Source organism: Canis aureus, chromosome 32 (genome assembly GCF_053574225.1).
Source record: "Canis aureus isolate CA01 chromosome 32, VMU_Caureus_v.1.0, whole genome shotgun sequence".
Classification (NCBI taxonomy): Eukaryota; Metazoa; Chordata; class Mammalia; order Carnivora; family Canidae; genus Canis; species Canis aureus.
In genome coordinates, this window is record NC_135642.1 from 19,967,824 (window position 1) to 19,988,015 (window position 20,192).

Consider the following 20,192-nt stretch of genomic DNA (forward strand, 5'->3'; position numbering starts at 1 on the left):
GCACACTTCACATTCCAGAAGATACTGAAGAGGGTGAGGGAAACACTGTTTGGTTTGCAACTCTGAGCGTTTTGTACTAAGACACAACAAAGCATAGTGAGTAAGCATAGCTTTGATATGGGACTAAGTCTGAATCCCAATTCTGCCATTTACCAGCTGTGGGGTCCCAGGCAAGTTACTGAACATCTCCATGACCGTTTCATCACTTAAAAAGTGAAAAATAGCATTTCCTCATAGAGCTATAGTGAGGATTAAATGAGTTAATATGGGGAAATGGCTTAGAATAGTGCCTAGCACAGAGTAACTAGCATATAAAAGAGAAAAAATCTGTAGGGGCTTTCTCCTAATGCTAGGATGGTCTCTGTAGATGTCTTGGCCTGTGCCACAGATTACACCAACCATCCCAAATGGAAATTTTCACTAGTTAACCTCCTCCTGCAGATTTTACAACCTCCTCTGTCAAAACCATCAGGGCACTAAGCAATGCGATGAGCTAGATTTGTCTTTTTCCCCACTATCTCAGACGTTGGGCAAGTCACAAATCCCTTAAGTACCTATTCTGAAATGATAGACTATATTTCAATAATCATTTTATTCGTTACAGAAGGATCTCCACTAGTTTTTACATGGTGCAAAAAAGCTGTTATTATCCCTAAAATGTGAAAAAACAATTATCCTTCATAAAACAAAAGAACAAGATGAAAATCTTTTCATGTTATAATTCACTAATTTTGCTAGTTTTTTTATTAGAGCATTACAATTAAGACATTAAATTATAAATTCATGTGGTATATTTAGAAATTAAATTACAAAATAACACAAATACTTTTAAGGTGTGCTGTGCCAACAAAGTTTAAATTTTTATAATTAATTAGGATTCAGATTTCAGATTAGGTAAACAGTTTGGCTTACTCTGTGATGTGTATAAAGGCTGGAAGGGGCAAGGGAGGAGGAAGATGTCTTTAAATAAATTATGTCACAGAAAAATTTTCAAAGCAAAAATTGATTACATTTTTAAGTGGAATAAGTTACTGTTGTAACCTGTTGGCACAACGTACAGAAAATACTTAAATGACAGGTTTTGTTTTTTTTTAAAGCAAACAGCAGCTTTACAAACAGTAATACTTCTTTATACATATATTAAAGTAACAATGTGTTAAGGTTTAAGAGTTTTATGTTAAAGAGTTGAAAAATGAATGTAGAGTTCACTACTCATTTGCACATTACAATCCCCACCCCGCCCACCTCCCCCAGCTTATTAAGAAATCAGACAAGTACATTATTTGGATATTAATTTTTCAATATTTAAACTATGTGAATTCCTTTTGACTAATTCTTTTCCAAATACTGGAAGCATATAAAATACCCTCTCTGCAAAAATGACCTCCAATCAAAGCCTTTAAAAACTTTTCAATGTATAACACACATTATTTTTCCCATGTTTAGTCAAAAGAAATATATTACATCATTTACAAACATATTTAAACCAAAAATTAAGCTAGTATGAACATTTGTCTTTTGAGAAGTAATCTTCACAGCAAACAAACCTACTGAAGCAGATATCTAGTTCTGGGAGTGCAATTCATATTATAATTCATTATACTTATGTACTGAAATAGAAATCTAATATTAATTATTGCCATAAAACAACCTCTACACACTAAGAAAAAAATCACTATGGTTATTTCTTGTGATAATGAACTTCTACTCTTACCATTAGATCTCCGAAGAGCCACCCACTCCCAGATCCAAACAAAAACCAAACAACGAGAAACCACTTCCCAATTTTTACACCTCCTGCTGTATAGAATATACAAATTCCAGAATTTATCTAAAGGAAACAAATTATAAAGACATTATTAATACTTACTTAAGATACTTTTCGACACAGTAGCATTTCCTTTGATAAATTCTGGACAGTCCTCTAGAGTGACCTGTCTCATATAAAAAAGGCTGTGGTCCCTTGGGTTTGCTGGCAGAAGAGTCTGCACATGCAAGAGCATTTATCTAACACATAATCAAACACTTCTGAAGTCTATAGTGAATTTAAAAGTTACTGGTGTTCTGAAGATTTCCTCAACTCCTCTTTTGATACAAATGTCAAAAATGTAAAATGACAATTCTCACTCAGAAGAGATATAAAATATAAGAAACCTTTGAAAAGCCTATACCTCAAGATCAAGAGTTATCTGAATCACTGACACCAAGCAAAGGAAATTTACACCATAAAAAGTATGAAAAGTTTTTAAGTTCACTTTTAAGATTGTCAGTAGTTCAAAATCTCTATCATTTCCTTAAACCGACTAACACTCCCGAATGTGTAGACACAGTAAGGTCTGCCACATATACATCCATGATTACTATTTCAGAGGCTTCATTCCTTACATGCTGCATTCCTTTAAGTACTACAGCAAACACTTTGTGCCTAAGAAGTCTGTACTGGAGAACAGTTTCAACAGGACAATACTGTCCCCTTTTAGCACGCTAAGAGTTGACAGACTGACATTTTCTATACGGCAATGCTCCTAAACTTTCACAACGCACAAATAGGTAAATCATCATCCAAAAATCACCTCTCCAGTATTAAAAGCCAGCATTATAAAACATCAAAACTAGCACAGTAGTCCCAATGAGTTCAGTACAAAACCTGCCCAATTCTTCTCTCCTGCCTCTGTGAGGCAGAGCCCTGCCTCATGAAACCAGAGCAGGGGAAGTAACCCTCCCTCCTCAGTTCTGTGCCTGCTTGTGGGAGCCTGTGAGTGTAAAGTTGGCGCGCCTGTGTGGGAAACTGCAGGCTCTGGGTAGGGGAAGAAGTTGGAGGGATGAGAGAAAAAGAGGTAAACTGTAATTCTCCCAACATGACATAAACTTGTAGAGGTCACTACCAGGTGATTGACCAGCAAAGAAAACTTTTAGCTCAGTAAGTTTCAATTCTCCCAAGCAGGTATACACATTGCTAGAGAAGGGCAGAGATAAGTGATAGTGATCAAGAGGTAATACCTGCCTAGATCTGTGTACTCTAAATCATCTAATAATTTCAGCACAATTTGAACAACTTTCTCTATTCTTCAAAACTTCCTTTTCCAGCCTTCTGATTATCAGGATACACATTATATGTAAAAGTTCCTCTCCCTGACCTCCTATCAGTAACTGTGGTTGGTGTTACATGGCAGGTGCTCAAGGCTAGGGACAAAATATGTATTATTTTTAAGAAGGTGTAATGGTTTTTCACTCAGGACTAGTTTGGATACCTAATCAAATCCAGAGCATCCCAAATCAGAAGCATGCAAAAGAACACACTAGGGTAAGACTTTGTTTCTGAAGAGTTTACACATTAAGTGGTAAGTGCTACAGTTATGTAACTGGTTACAGTTATTCACCTGCCACAATCTGCCTAACTTTATGCAGATACGAATATGTACAAGAGCATTCCTGAGGTAAGTAAGAAGTAAGTATGAGACAGAACCTGTCGGGTCCTATCATGGGTGACTTTTCACTATTAAAGACAACATCTATCATGTCCCACAAGTAAGGCCAGCTCTAATGTATCATGGTGGCTTCTTTGCTAGCCTAAGATTTGGAGGCTCTGTTTTAGCTCATCCCAATTTTAATTGATTACAATGATCAATGGCTTCTGAAATAAGCATCTGTGGACCAAAGAAAAGTCACATCAATTTTTAACACAAAACAATTGTGGACTTCGCTACCCTCAAGTCTTTTGTTTTTTTTTTTTTCTTTTTTCTTTTTCAGTTCTCCAAATCTACCTCCAGTTCTTTTTTTAAAGAAACCCAAACAGCTTTTGATTAAAGGAGGCTTAGTCTTGAAGCAAACATTGGTAACTGCTCCTATCCTTAGAGTCTTGATCTTTAACTTTCAAAATGACTCTCAACAGGCATTTTAAATTTATTTTCTTTTAAAAAACCTAGCCTTCTTCTATTTTTTAATTATTATTTTCCATGACAAAATAAGCTCGAATATTTCTGAATTTCTACACAGCTCTTAGAAAGATACTTAGATGCTAATTAAAAGCTAAGCTACAGATTATAGTAAAACAAGTAAAAGCTACAAAAATATTTGTCAGAAATTAAATACATATATTAAATACTGGACAGTGCAAAATGTTGAGATGAAGCATAACAGATAACGGCTGCAACCCTTACACAGTTGGAGACAGACAGTTGACATTTCCTGAGTTATAGACCTAGGGGCGTATAATTAAGATCAGAGGGCTCATTGTTTACTGAGCTGCAACTGCTAGGCTTCTGCTGCTCCTGACTTGCTTGGTGGTCAGTAGTCCAGGCCTCACCATCTATCCCTTGTTCTAGCACTTCAGGTGCCTCTGCCTCCTCTTCTCCACTTTGCTCTGCATGGTCTTCCTCAGAACCATTAAGGGTTTTTCCAAGCTGAAGAGTCTCCATTGTTCTCTGGGTCTCAGAGACCCAAGACTCAATTCTACTATTGAGCTGTACTTCTACAGATATGGGTTCATGAGTATAATCTTCCTCCTCTTCCTCATCTTCATCATCTTCTTCTTCAAGCATGCCAGGTACAAGAGTGCTGGTGGTGCTGGTGATGGAGGAATTCAGAAGATCTCGGCAACTGCCATCCAAAGAACCAGTCTCTGTACTCTGCTGGGAGGCCCATTCCAGGTCATCTGGCTTCACCTCCTCTTTATCGCTCACTGTTGATTTCCCAGGGTTTGTAGCTGAGGTAGTACTGCCTGTAGCCAGTAATGATGGCTGCTTACCAACAGGGGCTGCATCAAATGGAAGTTTACTGGGTTTTTCAGAAGTGCTATGCTTACAGGAAACCTCTCTCTCGTTTTCTGATGTTTCCAGCCCATCTGAGGTTTCCACCATGTTTCTCCAATTTGTTTCTGCAAATATCAAACAGATTTTTTAAAAAACAGACAGTTTCAGAATCATACAACTCGTAAAAGGAGGAAGAACAAACTACAGAAATTTGTTGGCTCACCAACTGGTTGGAAAAACTAAAATCTTAGTTTATTCTATACTGGTTTAAATGTTACAAAAGGAAAACAATTTCCAAAAATGTGCATTTAAGAAACAAGGAGGCAAAAATAAGTATATTAACACCTCAGAATGCACAAGATCTTATAACAACAGGAGCTCATTAATGCTTATACATAAACTCCATATATTCTTGAAAATCAATGAACTGTTTTTTTTTTTTTTTTTTTGGCTTAGAGGTGTACTGAGCAAGGATCCACAGTCACAGATAGCAGAGTCAAGATGTCCAGCAGAAATAGTTCTTTTTTTTTTAAGATTTATTTATTTATTTATTTATTCATGAGAGACCCACAGAGAGAGAAGGGCAGAGACACAGGCAGAGGGAGAAGCAGGCTCCTCGCAGGGAGCCCGATTTGGGACTGAATCCGGGATCCCGGGATCATGCCCTGAGCCGAAGGCAGACACTCAACTGCTGAGCCACCCAGGTGTCCCCAGCAAAAATAGTTCTAATTTGACATGTTTGTGTCATGCTTCCACAGCAAGTTATCTGAGAACTGTCTTAGCCTATAATGGGACTTCTTTCCACTTACAAGAAAAGAAGCTATCCATGCATTTCTAACATTTGTGAAAATCTGTTTTATAATATATGTAGCTAGGCTCACCAACTGAATTTGGTAGCCAAAAAAAGAAGTGTTATTATATAATACAGTGCTGATAATCTAAATCCTTTTTAATGACAGGAAGTCAGTTTAAAACAAACAAAAAAAACATAGTAAGAATGAGGAGATGAAGGACTGCTCTCCCCTCCTCCCTTTTTTTCCTGTTTTCTTTTCTTTTTTTTTTAATGGAGGTTTAGTTTTAGGAGCACAACATAATGATTTGTATTTGTATATATCGCAAAATGATTGCCTTGATAAATCAAGTTAACATCTGTTAGCATACAGTTAACCAAAAATTTTTTTTCTTCTGATGAGGATTTTAAGATCTACTCCATAGTAATTTTCAAATATGCAATATAGTATTATTAATTATAGTTGTCACGACTTATTCATTTTATAACAGGAAGTCTACCTTTTGACATCCTTTACTTATTTCACCCATTCCCCAAGACTCTGGCAACACACACACACACACACACACACTGGCTTCTTTATCCATTCATCTAGTGGACACTTGGGTTGTTTCCATATCTTGGCTACTGTGAATGAATGATGAGGAAATGAACGCCGAAGTATAGATATCTCTTTGGGCACACAATCAGAAGATAGATTGCTGGATTGTATGGTATTTCTATTTTTAATTTTTTGAGGATCCTCCATACTGTTTTCAGTAGTGACTGCGCAAATTTACATTGCCACAGTGTACAAGGATTTCATTTTCTCTATATCCTTGCTAACATGTTATTTTTTTTTTGCTAATAGCCATTTTAACAGGTGTCAGATGGTGTATATCTTATTTCAATTTGCATTTCCCTGATGATTAATGATGTTGAACATCTTTTTACATTAGCCATCTATGTGTCTTCTTTGGAAAAATGTCTATTCAGATCCTCTGCTCACTTTTTAATTGGACTGTTGGGTTTTTTGCTATTCAGCTGTATGAGTTCTTTATCTATTCTGGGTATTAACCCCTTATCAGATAGATGATTTGCAAGTATTTTCTCCCATTCAGTAGGTTGCCTGTCATTTTGTTGATTCCCTCTGCTGTGCAGAAGATTTCTGGTTTGATGTAATCCCATTCATTTATATTTGCCTTTAAAAAAAACAAACACCCCTCCCCCATCTCTTTGCATTATAGCTGCTATTGGAAGTTTTTTAAGTATGATGATTAAGCTGTAGTGATAAAACAAGTCTACTCAAATTAATATAATCAACTTGAATGTCACCTATCAACTATACACTGATAAAAATCATATTCTGGGCACTTGAAGTCAGGGCACATGGTTTGGAAAAAACCTTTCTTTTCTACAGTTACTTCAAGTTTGAAATAAGTCCTTTCCAGTCTCCTATCTCATGAAAAAAAAATCTATTCCTCTTCCTATATTCTCATTCTTAGTTAATAACACCATCATCTTTGTAGTCTCAAAGCAGAAGAAAACTTATAGTAATCCTTGACACTATCTTTCTCCCTTTCTTTACTGCACTGAAATTGTAATTATACCATGCCACTTCTAGCTCAAAAATATCTGAGGAAAAGATCCAAACACCTTAGCTTCGCATAGCCAAAGCCCTCCATGACCTGATGCTCTCCTATCTTTCCCAACTCATTCATTACAACCCCTGGCCATGCATTCTATGCTTGGGGTCACTCAGCATTCTTCTCATGGCTCCCAGAAATCATAACTTTTCTATTTATAATTCCTTGCTTTGCAGGCACTGTTCTTTCCATATAAGATGTTTTGCTCCTCTACCCTCAGACTCCCATTCATTCTTGAAAATCATCCTTAAATGTCAATTCCTTTCTGAAGTCTTTCCTGACTTTCCACTAACCTGAATTCCCACAGCACTTTTTGCACATAAAGTTCAAAAGCATTTGTTTTGCTATGCTGCCGCTTCCACCCTCCTTATCCTCACGGCTTGCTGATCTATGTCCCTATGGTTGGCCTATATTAAGTGCTGAAGGCAGAAAAGCCTATTAAAAGAAAAATGCCACATAACATTTAATTATGCCCTTACCAAAACTTTAAAAGGGCATAATTTTTTTTATTCTAGATGCACATTTATATTTCCTTCCAATAGCTTTTTTCCTTCTTTCAAAATTCACTTGGGGTCTTAGAAAAAGTTCCACCTCTCCCTTGTCAATGAGTCAAAGAACAGGAAAAAGGAAGGAGGTCAGGATACTAGGCCAGGCTGATCTTCTCTCCGGAATCAACCCCAGGCCTTCATCTACATGGGTCCTTGAGAAAGGAAAGGGAGATATGATTTTAAAGGCAGAGGCAAAGGACTCTGCTATTAGCCATCAAGAGACCTGTCACAATAATCAAAAAGCCACCCAAGCCACGTATCCACTGGGGAGGGAGGGTCTAGGCTCCCACCTTAAAGTAAGAGATGAAGCTTGATCAACAGGTGATGAGCACACAAACACATGCATAAAACATGGAGAAACAGAAGAGTATGAAAGTGCCATCTTTTTTCTAGGGGACAGGAGAAATCTGATTGGGAGGGGGAGGAGGACAGTCTAAATCCAGAACAGAATCTCTAGAAATCCACTTTTGATGAAAGGGACCAGAAAGCAAGTTAAAGGCAGAACCAAAGATCTCAACAAATCTAGAAATGATACTGATCCAAAACTACCCTGCTTCTGAATTGTTAATTATTTAATAGAACTTTTCTTCGCTTATTAATCCTTCCTATGCTTTCCTGTTTTGTTTACTGGGTCTTTGAGAAATTGTCTTTTAAACTTCAAATCACTAGAAGATTTGTCAGAGGATGCGATGTATGCATTTCTCCTTTTAGTCAGTACACACAGGGAAGCTGTCCATCTTTACTTATAGACAGAAGAAGCTAATGAGTTCAAGAAACTACAAATCTATCATAGATAGAACAAGCACATGAGTTCAAGAAACTACAGAAGAAACTAGTGGCAGGAAATTTAGGATGGATGGCCTACACAGTGAGGTTGTCTTTCCCTCATAAGTGATTACTGAAAGCCTACTACATTGTCCTATTAAGAACTCATTCAACAGAGAGAGAATACAATCACACTGGCTAAGAATGAAGATTCTAGTGTCAGACTTAGCAGCCGTGTGGTACTGACAAGTTATTTACCTCTCTTCATCTTAGCCTCCTCATCTATAAACTACAGTACAGCATTTCTATTTTAAAAAAATTTTTTTAAAGATTTATTTATTTTAGAGTAGAGAGAGAGAAATAGAGAGCAGGGGTGGAAAGGGCAGAGGGAGAGGGAGAGACAGAATCTCAAGTCTGAGCACCCGTGGCTTGATCTAAGGACCCTAAGATCATGACCTGAGCTGAAATCAAGAGTCAGACACTTCATCAACTGAGCCACCCAGGTGCCCCTGCAGTACAATATTTCTTATCTCATCGTGTTGCTCAACAATTGAATGTATTAATAAACATGAAATGCCTAGAAAAGTGCCTCGCACAAAAAATTCAGTGAGATATTATTATACATAAAGTGCCCATTGTGTACTAAGTTCCTATCTCAAAGAACTTAGAACCTAGTTGGGATTTAAGGTCAAAACAATCAGTATGATAGAACTGAGACTCAGCATAGGTGGAAGGAAAACATACGTAAAGAAAAGAAGGGATATACAAAAGACAGTAAGACTGGAATATCATAGGAGGTTTTCTATTCCGCCAATGATTAGCATTCTTTTCCCAGCTTTTTCTTTAAGCTATGGGAAAAAAAGCATTTTAGAAATCCTGCATCAGGATGACATGGAAGATGCTGCTTGTTGTCTACCCAACAGTCAGTTCCCATTTTTTTTCCTGGATAACAGAACCTCCAAACTTGGAATGATCTTGAGCCCAGTCCGGGAATTAAATGTTCTTAAGGAATTAAAATGTTCTTAAGACTACCATGGATATCCCATTCCTCCTTTGCCAAATATTCCCTAGCCCATCTCCCTTGCAGCTAAAAGTAGTCACAAGATCAGTTCTGGCCAAATCAAACAAAAGGAGAAGTCTTCTGAAAATTGTCTCCTGTGGTGATAAAAGGAACCTCCTACTTTCGACTACTAATGCCCAGAACCACAGCAGCAGCTACTTAGGAACATGAGATGATAAGCACAAGAATAAAAAGCCACAGACTGCAAATGGAAGAACAGAAAGAAAGAGCTATGGACTTTGAGGATATCATAAAATAGTTAAATATCTTGATTTCTTAGGCCACAATAGTGGTTTTATTTTTGTTGCTGAATGCTTCCAATACAGATAGAGTAACTTCATGCTTTCTTCTCAATGTTATTTGTGATTCCTTCCACTCAGTTTGTTGGTGTCCTCATAAATCAGTTCATCAGGTTCAGAATCTTTAAGATTCCATCTAAATCCCTCCTTAGGATTTAACCATTAGCTCTGCCAGATTTAAAAACAAAACGAAACAAAACAACCATAGGCCTAGGCCCAAAATGGTGTTACTTAGACTGAGTTCCCAAACTGGAGCTTAATAATTCCCAATCCAATTGCAGTTTCAACCTCCCCTAGAAATGTGGCCTTAACTAGTCATTCAGGAAATGTTTCTTTCCATCAGCACCAATGAGTCTGTCACCTGGGTCCTTTCCATTCTCCAAAGAAAGATGAGGTAATCTGCATAAGACCCCTTGCTTCTTCCCCTAGCAAAACAGTCTCCTTTTGAAACAATCTTTTTCTTTTCCTAATCACTTTCTTGCCCTGCCACCCCTTCTGCAATTCTTTACAGTGCCTCTCTACTTGCTAGACAGTGGCTGCCCAATTCATGAATCCTTTAATAAAACTAACTAGATCTTCAAATACACTTGGTTGAATTTTATTGTTTAACAGCTCATAGAATTTTAGCTTTGAGTGGAACCTTATAGATGACCTAAATGAACCTCTCCTCATTTCACTAAAGAGAAATCTGAGGCCTAAAAATTAATCAACTATTTCTCAGTCCCCCACGCAGAGTGTGAACAAGCCAAGGCTTCAATCTTTGAACACTTGGAACACTTTAAATTTGGTGCTTTTTGAAAATATCCCCTAAGTCTTTGAAAGGTTCTTTTCATAACTTTTCATGTGCCCAAATGAAGATCATGGGCATTTGCTCAAACCCAAGCTTTATGAATTACCTTGAAGTTTGCTTTTGAGATCTGCATATCAATATATAGAGAGAACTGATCTCATTTACAAAGTTGGCACTTTATCTTATTTTCAACTAGTGCCACTGCAGCCAAAAAAACATGTCTGCCTCTAAGCCAGTAACAGTTATCTTTGATCTGCAGTTTCCTAAAGTCCCATAATAACTTGTTCATTGTCTCTGACCTAGAGCTTTGTCAGAAGCATTCCAAAGGTTAACTACAATCAGAGACAGGGAGACCAGGAAAGGCAGTGGGAGAAAAAAAGGAAAGACATGATGACTCATTTTTTTTTACATGTAAATTTTAGGTGGCAACACTATTTGATAAACTCCCAGATAGATTTTAAAAAGAAAAGAAAAGAAGGAAGAACCAGGAGCCAAGTTGAAGGAGGTAGCTATCCTATTTTTAAAAAGAAAAAACTGGGGAAATGAACCAGAAATTAGATCATGAAAAGTGAAGAATTTAAGGAGTTCAAAGTGTTGTAGAAACAAGGCAAGATGTCTCTGCCTCTCTCTCTCTCTCTATGTCTATCATAAATAAATGAGTAAATCTTTAAAAAAAAGGGGGGGGGGTGATCCCTGAGTGGCTCAGTGGTTTAGTGCCTGCCTTTGGCCCAGGGTGTGATCCTGGAGTCCCGGGATCAAGTCCCGCGTCAGGCTCCTGGCATGGAGCCTACTTCTCCCTCCTCCTCTGTCTCTGCCTCTCTCTCTATGTCTATCATAAATAAATGAGTAAATCTTAAAAAAAAAAAAAAAAAAAAAAAGAAAGAAACAAACAAGGCAAGGAAACTCCTAAGATGTGGAGTGCAGTAAGTAATGTTATTTTAAACATTACACATGTTAAAAAGAAAACCACAGGCTCAGAAAGGCATCACTGAGGCCAAGTCACGTTCAAACCAGAGTTTAGAATCTAATCTAACTGCAGTTTCAATCTCCCCCAGATATATAAATCTGAAGAGTTTTCTGGTCAGCACCAATGAGGTAACCTGTTACAAGGGTCCTTTCTACCCCCAACAGGAGGATAAGACAATCCACTAATAAGACCCCGTTATCTGTCCCCCTAAAGGAAGGTGACCTGGCCAGGAACAGTCCTTTCTTTTCTTTTGCTAATAATTTCCTTACCACACCCTCTTCTCAATACAAACCTTCCATTTTGTGCAATTCTTCAGAGCTCTCCTCTACTTGCTAGATGGGATGCTGCCCAAAGCATAAATCATCTAAGAAACCCAATTAGATCTACAAATTTACTCAGGTGAAGTTTTGTTCTTTAACACATACAAATTCTGGGTTTTTAGTCTGTTTCTTCTTGATTACCATCAAATTTAACTTAAAGGTCATATGCCTAGATTTTATAAGCTTACATTCAATAATTTTCAGGTCTTTTGTTTACTCAGTAAATTAAAACTTCAACAATTCAGTCTAAAGTATTAAAATGAAACTTACTAGAATTTACTTAGTTATAGGTCACATGGTACATCTTGCTTTTTAAATTCCGTTGGGGACTTTGGAAATGTGACTAAATTACACAGAGTCTCAGAGCAAGTCTCAGCCCCAAATAGTCTCCTAATTTTTCAAGAACATGTTCTTTTTTCTTTCTTTCTTTCTTTCTTTTTTTTTTAAAGATTTTATTTATTTATGATAGATACAGAGAGAAAGAGAGGCAGAGACACAGGCAGAGGGAGAGGCAGCCTCCATGCTGGGAGCCCAACGTGGGACTCGATCCTGGGGCTCCAGGATCATGCCCTGGGCCAAAGGCAGGAGCTAAAACGCTGAGCCATGCAGGGATCCCCTCAAGAACATGTTTAATGCAATTTTTCAAACCAAGACTCCAACCAAAATGTGAATCAATGAGATAAAAGCAAAAAGTAGCATGAAAAATCATTTTCAAAATGATTTTAATCACTTAAATGATTTCAATATTTAAATCATATGAAATGATATATAACAACTTACCATATTCCTTTTCATTTACTTCAGAGATGGGTTCAGAAATGACACTGCAGAAAGAAATGGCACTTGCTGCAGAGGGGTTCCGAGAATGTCCCATGTGGTGTGGCACCTTTTTCACATTCTTCAAGGCTTCCTCAGCCTGCTCTTGCTCCATTGCTGCAACCATATCCTTATATGCTTTTCTGGCTTCCTCAGTGAGCTCCACTAACTTATTAAACAGGCTCTAAAAAGAGATTTTGATTAGTTCATTATTTTGTTATACTTTTTATTCCTATAATTAACAATAAATCTCTTCTACTGTTTGAGGATCACACACACTTTCAATCAGCAGAAAATCCAAATGGTATGCACACTGCAGAACTTTATAACATATTCTGCAACTTACAGATATTGTTTATGTAATTCTCACAAGTCTGAGGAAATTTCTTGATTCAATACTAGTCACTAACTGTGACATACTAAAAGTTCTTGCAAAGCTTATCAATTTAACAACTGCATCTGTTAGTATCTGGCACTACAGCAAATACAAAGACCACTGGAATACCATTCTGCTCTTGAGAGAACTTCCATGTGGCTGAAAGATAGGAGACACCAATGATTCAAGGTACCTTATCTTAAATACCTTGAGATGTAGAAAACGTTTTGGCTTTTGGAAGAAACCTCAAATCTAACTGCTGAGCATCACTGAAGAATTTCCAAAGTAGTTATCACCTCTGATAATAGGCCTTGAAAAACAGGCCTATACAATTTTGAGGGGTGGAGATACTGCATTCTTAGCCAAGCATGCAAAACAATAAATAAGGTACAGACTTAAGGAAGTACAAGGCTTGTATGGGGAGCAGTGAACAATCTTATATGGATTAGAATATAAGGGAATGAATGTATGCAATGTGATGTCAAAGGATCTAGAAGAAGATGGCAGTCCCCACAAGAATTAAAAGTTCCCTGTTGTAAAAAAAAAAAGTTCCCTGAATGTGTGCTTATTGGAAGAGCTTGAAGAAGATCAAAAGAAGTCAGTGATGGTGTGGCTAGCTGAGACCTTGATGATGGAAAATTTGACACTTACAAGAAAGACAAGACAAAGATATTTGGACAAATGCAAATTATAAAAATATAATAAAGAGCCTAAAGTAGAATGTGGAGCTAAATAATCAGAAGTTCCTCCATCAGTGAAACAAGAATGAACATGAATGGAATTAATAATTCTAGCAAAATTGTGGATAATGGACCATATACATATTAATAAAATGGCAAAATTCATATAGCACTGAAGTTGAACTTCAACAATTCTGACATCTAAAAAACTCCAAAGAAAACTGAAGTTTCCACAACCACTAGAAAATCCAATTGAATAATTTTTTTGTAATTTTTACATCATAAACAACCTTCTACTCCTGTTTAATGTCTTGATTTAGTATCACAATACAACATACTCACACAATAAAGATTATCAGATGGTAAACATGACCTGAACATTTCTAAGAAAATGTTAATATTATATATTAAATTATGCTTTCAGACAATGGGAGGAAAGTACAGTACAATTTTCCTCCTCCTACCAAGTCACTGTCATTTAAGTATAAACTATAACTGGATGAAAGAATGGCAAAAAATATCATTTTTTGCTATGGAATAATATGTCTCTGAAAATTAAACTTAAAAAGGAAAAATGTAAGTAGCATGCCTTACCCAGCTTCAGTTTAAATTGTTTCAAGTAGTAGGTACAATGAATGCTGTTGCCAACTGCATTGATTTTGAAGAGTGCTAACTACTGGTCATATCAAAATATACTCAGGATTTACTTATTTTTAAAAAGAAGAAAATAACAGATTCTGGTAAAAACAGTTTATGTGTTACACGTAACAGACTTCCTAAATATTTGTTTGCAATGTTTAACAATCTATGCATTTAACTGAAGCCAACAACAACAACAAAAAAAATAGGCATATGGATGTGTGATACTAACATTCATTTTAGAATATAAATAAAACACAGAAATAATTGGGAATAAAATAAGAAAGAAGAGAAAAAAAGAAAATTTAAGAGAAAAGCTATCAGGGAATATAAACCTTGAATGTCAGGGTAAGGGAAGTTTAGTTTAATTCAAAGTTAGTTTTAGCAGATGGTAAAAATAACTTAGGTGTACTACCACATTACTGCAAATGGGTACACTTGATAATATACCACTATTTCCTTTACCCCCATTTTAAGAGTATATTTTGGTTTAAAAAATAACTTACCTATCTCAAAATAGTAGAATAGGAAAACAACGTACAAACAAAACTGGCAAGCATTTTTAAAAAACCATACAAATACCCTAGTATATAAAATTCAGTGAGAAGTCAATACAATTAAAAACAAACATGTCGGGAACCCTGGGGGGCGCAGCGGTTTGGCGCCTGCCTTTGGCCCAGGGTGCAATCCTGGAGACCCGGGATCGAATCCCACGTCGGGCTCCCGGTGCATGGAACCTGCTTCTCCCTCTGACTATGTCTCTGCCTCTCTCTCTCTCTCTCTGTGTGACTATCATAAATAAATAAAAATTAAAAAAAAAAAAACATGTCCACTTTTCCTGACCTCAACCTCATCCTATTCCATAAACAGTGAACAAAAAAAGAGTACATTTTTATTAGGTGTCTTTATATATGACCCTTTTTCCCACAGAGGTACTTATCACCCAAATTCTCACATGCAGTTTAACATAGCAAGCAAGTATACATATACCACAAAATTTATTAAACATTTATTACCTGCTGAAAGTCAATTAATGTGAAAGGTGTCAGGGTCACAAACACAAGAGCCCTGCCCTTAAGGAATTCATAGTTAAAGGAAAAGAAACACAAAAACTACAGCAAGGCAGTATGACACCTATAACCGAGAAAAGCATAGGCTATCGTGGGAGCAGAAATACTGAGTACATACTCGTAGAGTAGGTGGGTAGATAATTTCATGGGTAGTGGGAGAGAAACTGAATGTACAGGGAAATGGTGTATGTAAACATGGTGACTAGATATGAAAGAACACACACTTAAATATATAAGAACAGTATGGCTGGGAAGAGGGAAAATGGTCCATGAATGGTGTTATAAAATACTTCAGAATCAACTTCGTAAGAGTCTTAAAATGTTATCAGTTAATAAGCATTACTGGAGATAAATAACTTATTCTAATTATTAATTATTATTATTATTACTTATTATCAGCTCCTATGAGCGAAGCTTTGTATTAGCAGACTAGAAGAGGAAGATAAAGGTATCATGAGTGCAGGAGTATTCTGACAATTGCTTAGGAATTTCACTTTCATAAAAAAATCCTCTCTAAATAAAGCATCCTCTTCTCTCTTGACTCCAAGTAGCACAAAATACAGCTAATATATACATTGAAGAAAATTATTTTAGATCATATGATATCGAATATCTTTACCCAGCAGTTAAATACATTATCATATATTACAAAACTGAACCCAGAAGAAAAAAGCGCTATGGGAAAAACAGGAGCTAAAATCTTTACAGCCAAAATGCTGTAGGATTAACTTGTGTAAATGCTTTTAACAATAAAAAAAGGAAATGTAATACTCAAGAATTTTCCACTCATTCTTGGGAGAGTCCTCTCACTTCTTCAAATGCTTAAACATAATGCTGGCATGTGTCAATAGAAAATGTATGGGGGGGGAGGGGAAAAGAGAGAATGAGGGAGTGTATCCTCTTAAGTCTTACCTCAGCACCAAAGTAGTTGAAGATTCCCACTACGCTAACAGGAACCAGCTTGTTCACACAGCGTCCTAGAGCTTTTCTTCCAAGGGCAAATACAAAAGGAATTTCTTGTTCCCGTGCCATGGCTATAACATTATAAAGAGCCTCATCCAGGCCACCTGAGAAAGTCAACACATGATGAGGTCTTAATTTACTTATTTCCTAAATGGAGGTATTTTAGCACCCAATAGCTAAAGCATAAATCACAGCAGCAAAGGATTCTATGAATGCTTGTGATACTACCACTATTGTATCTATTTTCCTATTGGAATTTAATGACATATAGATGTATGCACATATTTCCTTTCTTCCCAATAAATTTTAAAATTCTCCAATGCCAGGGGCACCTGAGTTGCTCAGTGGTTGAGCATCTGCCTTTGGCTCAGGTTGTGATCCAGAGTCCTAGGACTGAGTCTCACAGCGGGCTCCCTGCAGGGAGCCTGCTTCTCCCTCTCTGCCTATGTCTCTGCTTCTGTGTCTCTCATGAATAAATAAATCTTAAAAAAATTCTTCAATGCCAGTTTTTGTCTCTTCACAGGGAACAGTGGGAACCAAATTTCAATACATTTATTCAAAAAGAAATTAAAATGTTTAATAGTGGCGGTCTTCATCTACTCTCAGCTCAAGTGGCAATAAGACAGATACATATTACTCTTTTTATTGGTATTTCTCCCCTATGGGGAATATGCCTACTACTGCTACCTCTCCATCTGTCTACTCCATTTACTCAGTGTGGCTCATAAAAAGAGACAAATCAGGGTGCATGACACAGTAAAAAATACTGTGTGCAGGTTTACACAAGAGCCTCTGCATGGAACTGCTCATTTCTGAAACAAATCACCATAAGGAGGAGCAGAGAACTTTTCTCTAATTCAAGAGAAAAGGGCCATCAAAGGAAGGTAATATAAAATTTTTTTAAGGAGAAATATATTTGCAGAAATAAAGGAATGTACTCTCACAAGTCCTCACTCTGATTACAACAGAGAGGACACGTGGTTGGCCCAATTTAAATCCTTCACTAGTGTTCATAGATTAGGATTTCTTTATAGTCCAGTCTCAATTTTATTACTTAATTTAGGGTAACGAAAAGATTTCACTTTCTTTCCTCATGTTCAATGACATTATGCTTTATACCTAAACTCTGCAAAGACAGACATATGGCCTTCACTTTAAAATTCATCATATATCCTATAATTATACTAAATAAATATTAAAACACTTCAGAAGTAAAATGTGCATACCTTTCGACTGGATTTTTTCACAGTTTGGAGAAATTATAACACACTTGATCTTATTTAACTTCATATGTTTAGTAACCTCCCTTAGGCCCATAACCAGACGTCTCCTCGCTTTTGCTCTTACAGGATCTTTTTGGTAGATGCGTTCCTGAAAACTGACAAGCTCTTGAAGAAGAAGAGTCACACATTCATCAATCTCCTTACAAAGAACCTGATTACAATACCTGTATAAGAAACCAAAGACAGGTAAGTTCATCCTAATTTACATTTCTGTAATTATAAAGTTATGTTAGGAAAAAAAAAAAATCCAATATAAGAGTTTTCATTGAAAAATCAACTCTTTAAAATCTCTTATATCCTTCAGCAAATTAGAAAAATAGAAGAGGGAACGCCTGGGTGGCTCAGTGGTTGAGCGTCTGTCTGGCCCAGGGCGTGATCCTGGAGTCCTGGGATGGAGTCCCACATCAGGCTCCCTGCATGGAGCCTGCTTCTCCCTCTGCCTGTGTCTCTGCCTCTCTCTCTCTCTCTCTCTCTCTGTATCTCTCATGAATAAATAAATAAAATCTTAAAAAAAAAAAAAGAAAAGAAAAAGAGAAGAGTTTTTCTGAATTATGACAGATTGGCTTTTATGGGAAGGTTGGATTACCCTCAGATAAGTACTATCCAAACTTCCAATTATTAAATTATTAAGGATATAAATCAGATGTTAGCCTGTTATTTGATAAAAAGAGATGACATAATGTTTCCGGTAAGAAGATATAAAGTTATTTCACTCCAGTAAATATCAATGATGCTTCTACTCAGAAATTTAATTTCCTAGAAGCTAACTGAATGCCCTCAATATCAACCAAGTCATCCTCCACACTCACAATCTCTGGGAATTGGCTTCCTTGACCATAAAAATAAGGAGTTAGGTAAGATGGCCTCAACAGCTCCTCTAACTGAAAGTCTATGGCTTTGGAGGATGAACTCAGTAATTAAATTGAAGCCAAAATCAAAGAAGCTTTGAGGTAAAAGTCACATGCCCTTATAGCAAACAAAGGAACTGAATGAGCCTCTTTATGAGATCATGTATGGTTATAATGCGAGAAATAGAGAGGCAGTGAGTGAGGCAACTATAGCACTTAATTTCAGGGATAAGGAAGTCATCCAAGTTTATTTACTCCCTATTTATTTTATTTTTCAAGTTCTCATCCTTAACCTCTATTATAAGCAGGTACTTAATAGGGAGAATTGGTGTAATTTCTAATCTAAGACTAATCAGGCAAGTAAATTTCCACTTCTGAATTATGTAATAGAAAAATCTAGTCCGACCCTCTTTTAGTAGGAAAAAAAAATGTTTTGGAAATTTTTTTCTTTATGTGAAAGATAAGTAGTGTTTAATGAGATGCCTCGGTGGCTCAGTGGTTGAGTGTCTGCCTCTGGCTCAGGTTGTGATCCTGGGGTCCTGGGATCCAGTCCTGCATCAGGGTCCCCACAGGGAGCCTGCTTCTCCCTCTGCCTGTCTCTGTGTTTCTCATTAATTAAAAACAAAACAAAACAAAAAAAACTTAAAAAAAAAGATAACTAGTGTTTAAATAATAAGTATAACACTACTTGAGAAGAGAAGATTCAGACTGAGGAAAAATTAACTATCAAAGGTGCAAAATTAAAGAATGCACTTAAAAAATAGAGCATCAAAAATGCAGTTTTCTTTATTCTTTCTTCCAAATTACTTCATACACATGTAACATTTTACTCCCCAAGTGTTTCCTTTGTTCCACATCTGTTATTTGACATTTAATTAACTTCCCAAATCCAGACAAAAAGTATTAGCTCAAAAACAATAGTATAAAGAAGAGGAACAGGATAGAAGGATCAAGATGGCAGAAGAGGAAGATCCCAAGCTCTTCTCATCCCACAGACACACCAAAATTACATCATACAGAACAACTCACTGAGAATGACCTGACAAATAGCAAAAACATCTCTTCTACAACTCAAGATAGAAAAAGCCACACCAGACAAGTAGGAGAGGCAGAAAAGGGGTCCAGACAGAACCCACATTCCCTGCTCAAGTAACTCCCAAACAGGAGGGATATCACAAATGCAGAGGCCATTCTTCCTAAGGAGCAAAGATTCAAGTCCTATATCAAGCATGCACACCCTGGGGATCTGCATCAGGAAGATGAGGCCTCAAATCTCTGGTTTTGTAAATCAATGGGACTTGACTCTAGGAGACCTAGAGTTCTAAAGGAAATGGAGAATAGTAGAGTCTCAGAAGGCACAGGCACAAACTCACTGGCCGTGAGACCTAGCAGAGGGGCAGCATTTAGAAAAGTACCTGGGTCACATATGAAGATTTGCTGACTAATTTTAGGGCATGTGCAGGAGGGGCAAGGATCTATGGGAACTTTTTCCTAGAATAGAAGCATTGGTGGGAGCCATTTCTGACACTCTTCTTCTACCTTGCTAACACCGCTTGCTCTCCCTCAGCATTACCCCACAGACCCATCCTACCTAAGAATTCT

General features: G+C 36.9%; 1 protein-coding gene across 2 annotated transcripts in view; it reads right to left on the reverse strand.

Annotated features, from left to right (window-relative positions):
• Window positions 1-707: 707 nt before the first annotated feature.
• SECISBP2L (SECIS binding protein 2 like) overlaps window positions 708-20,192 on the reverse strand; it is a 61,933-nt gene continuing 42,448 nt past the window's right edge. For both annotated transcript variants that reach the window (XM_077881043.1, XM_077881044.1), the window contains exons 15-18: window positions 17,686-17,906; window positions 16,409-16,563; window positions 12,696-12,915; window positions 708-4,876 (exon numbers count right to left, since the gene is read on the reverse strand). In XM_077881043.1, the coding sequence (XP_077737169.1) occupies window positions 4,194-4,876; window positions 12,696-12,915; window positions 16,409-16,563; window positions 17,686-17,906 (1,279 nt within the window). In that variant the 3' untranslated portion in view covers window positions 708-4,193. The remainder of the gene's footprint in view (window positions 4,877-12,695; window positions 12,916-16,408; window positions 16,564-17,685; window positions 17,907-20,192) is intronic.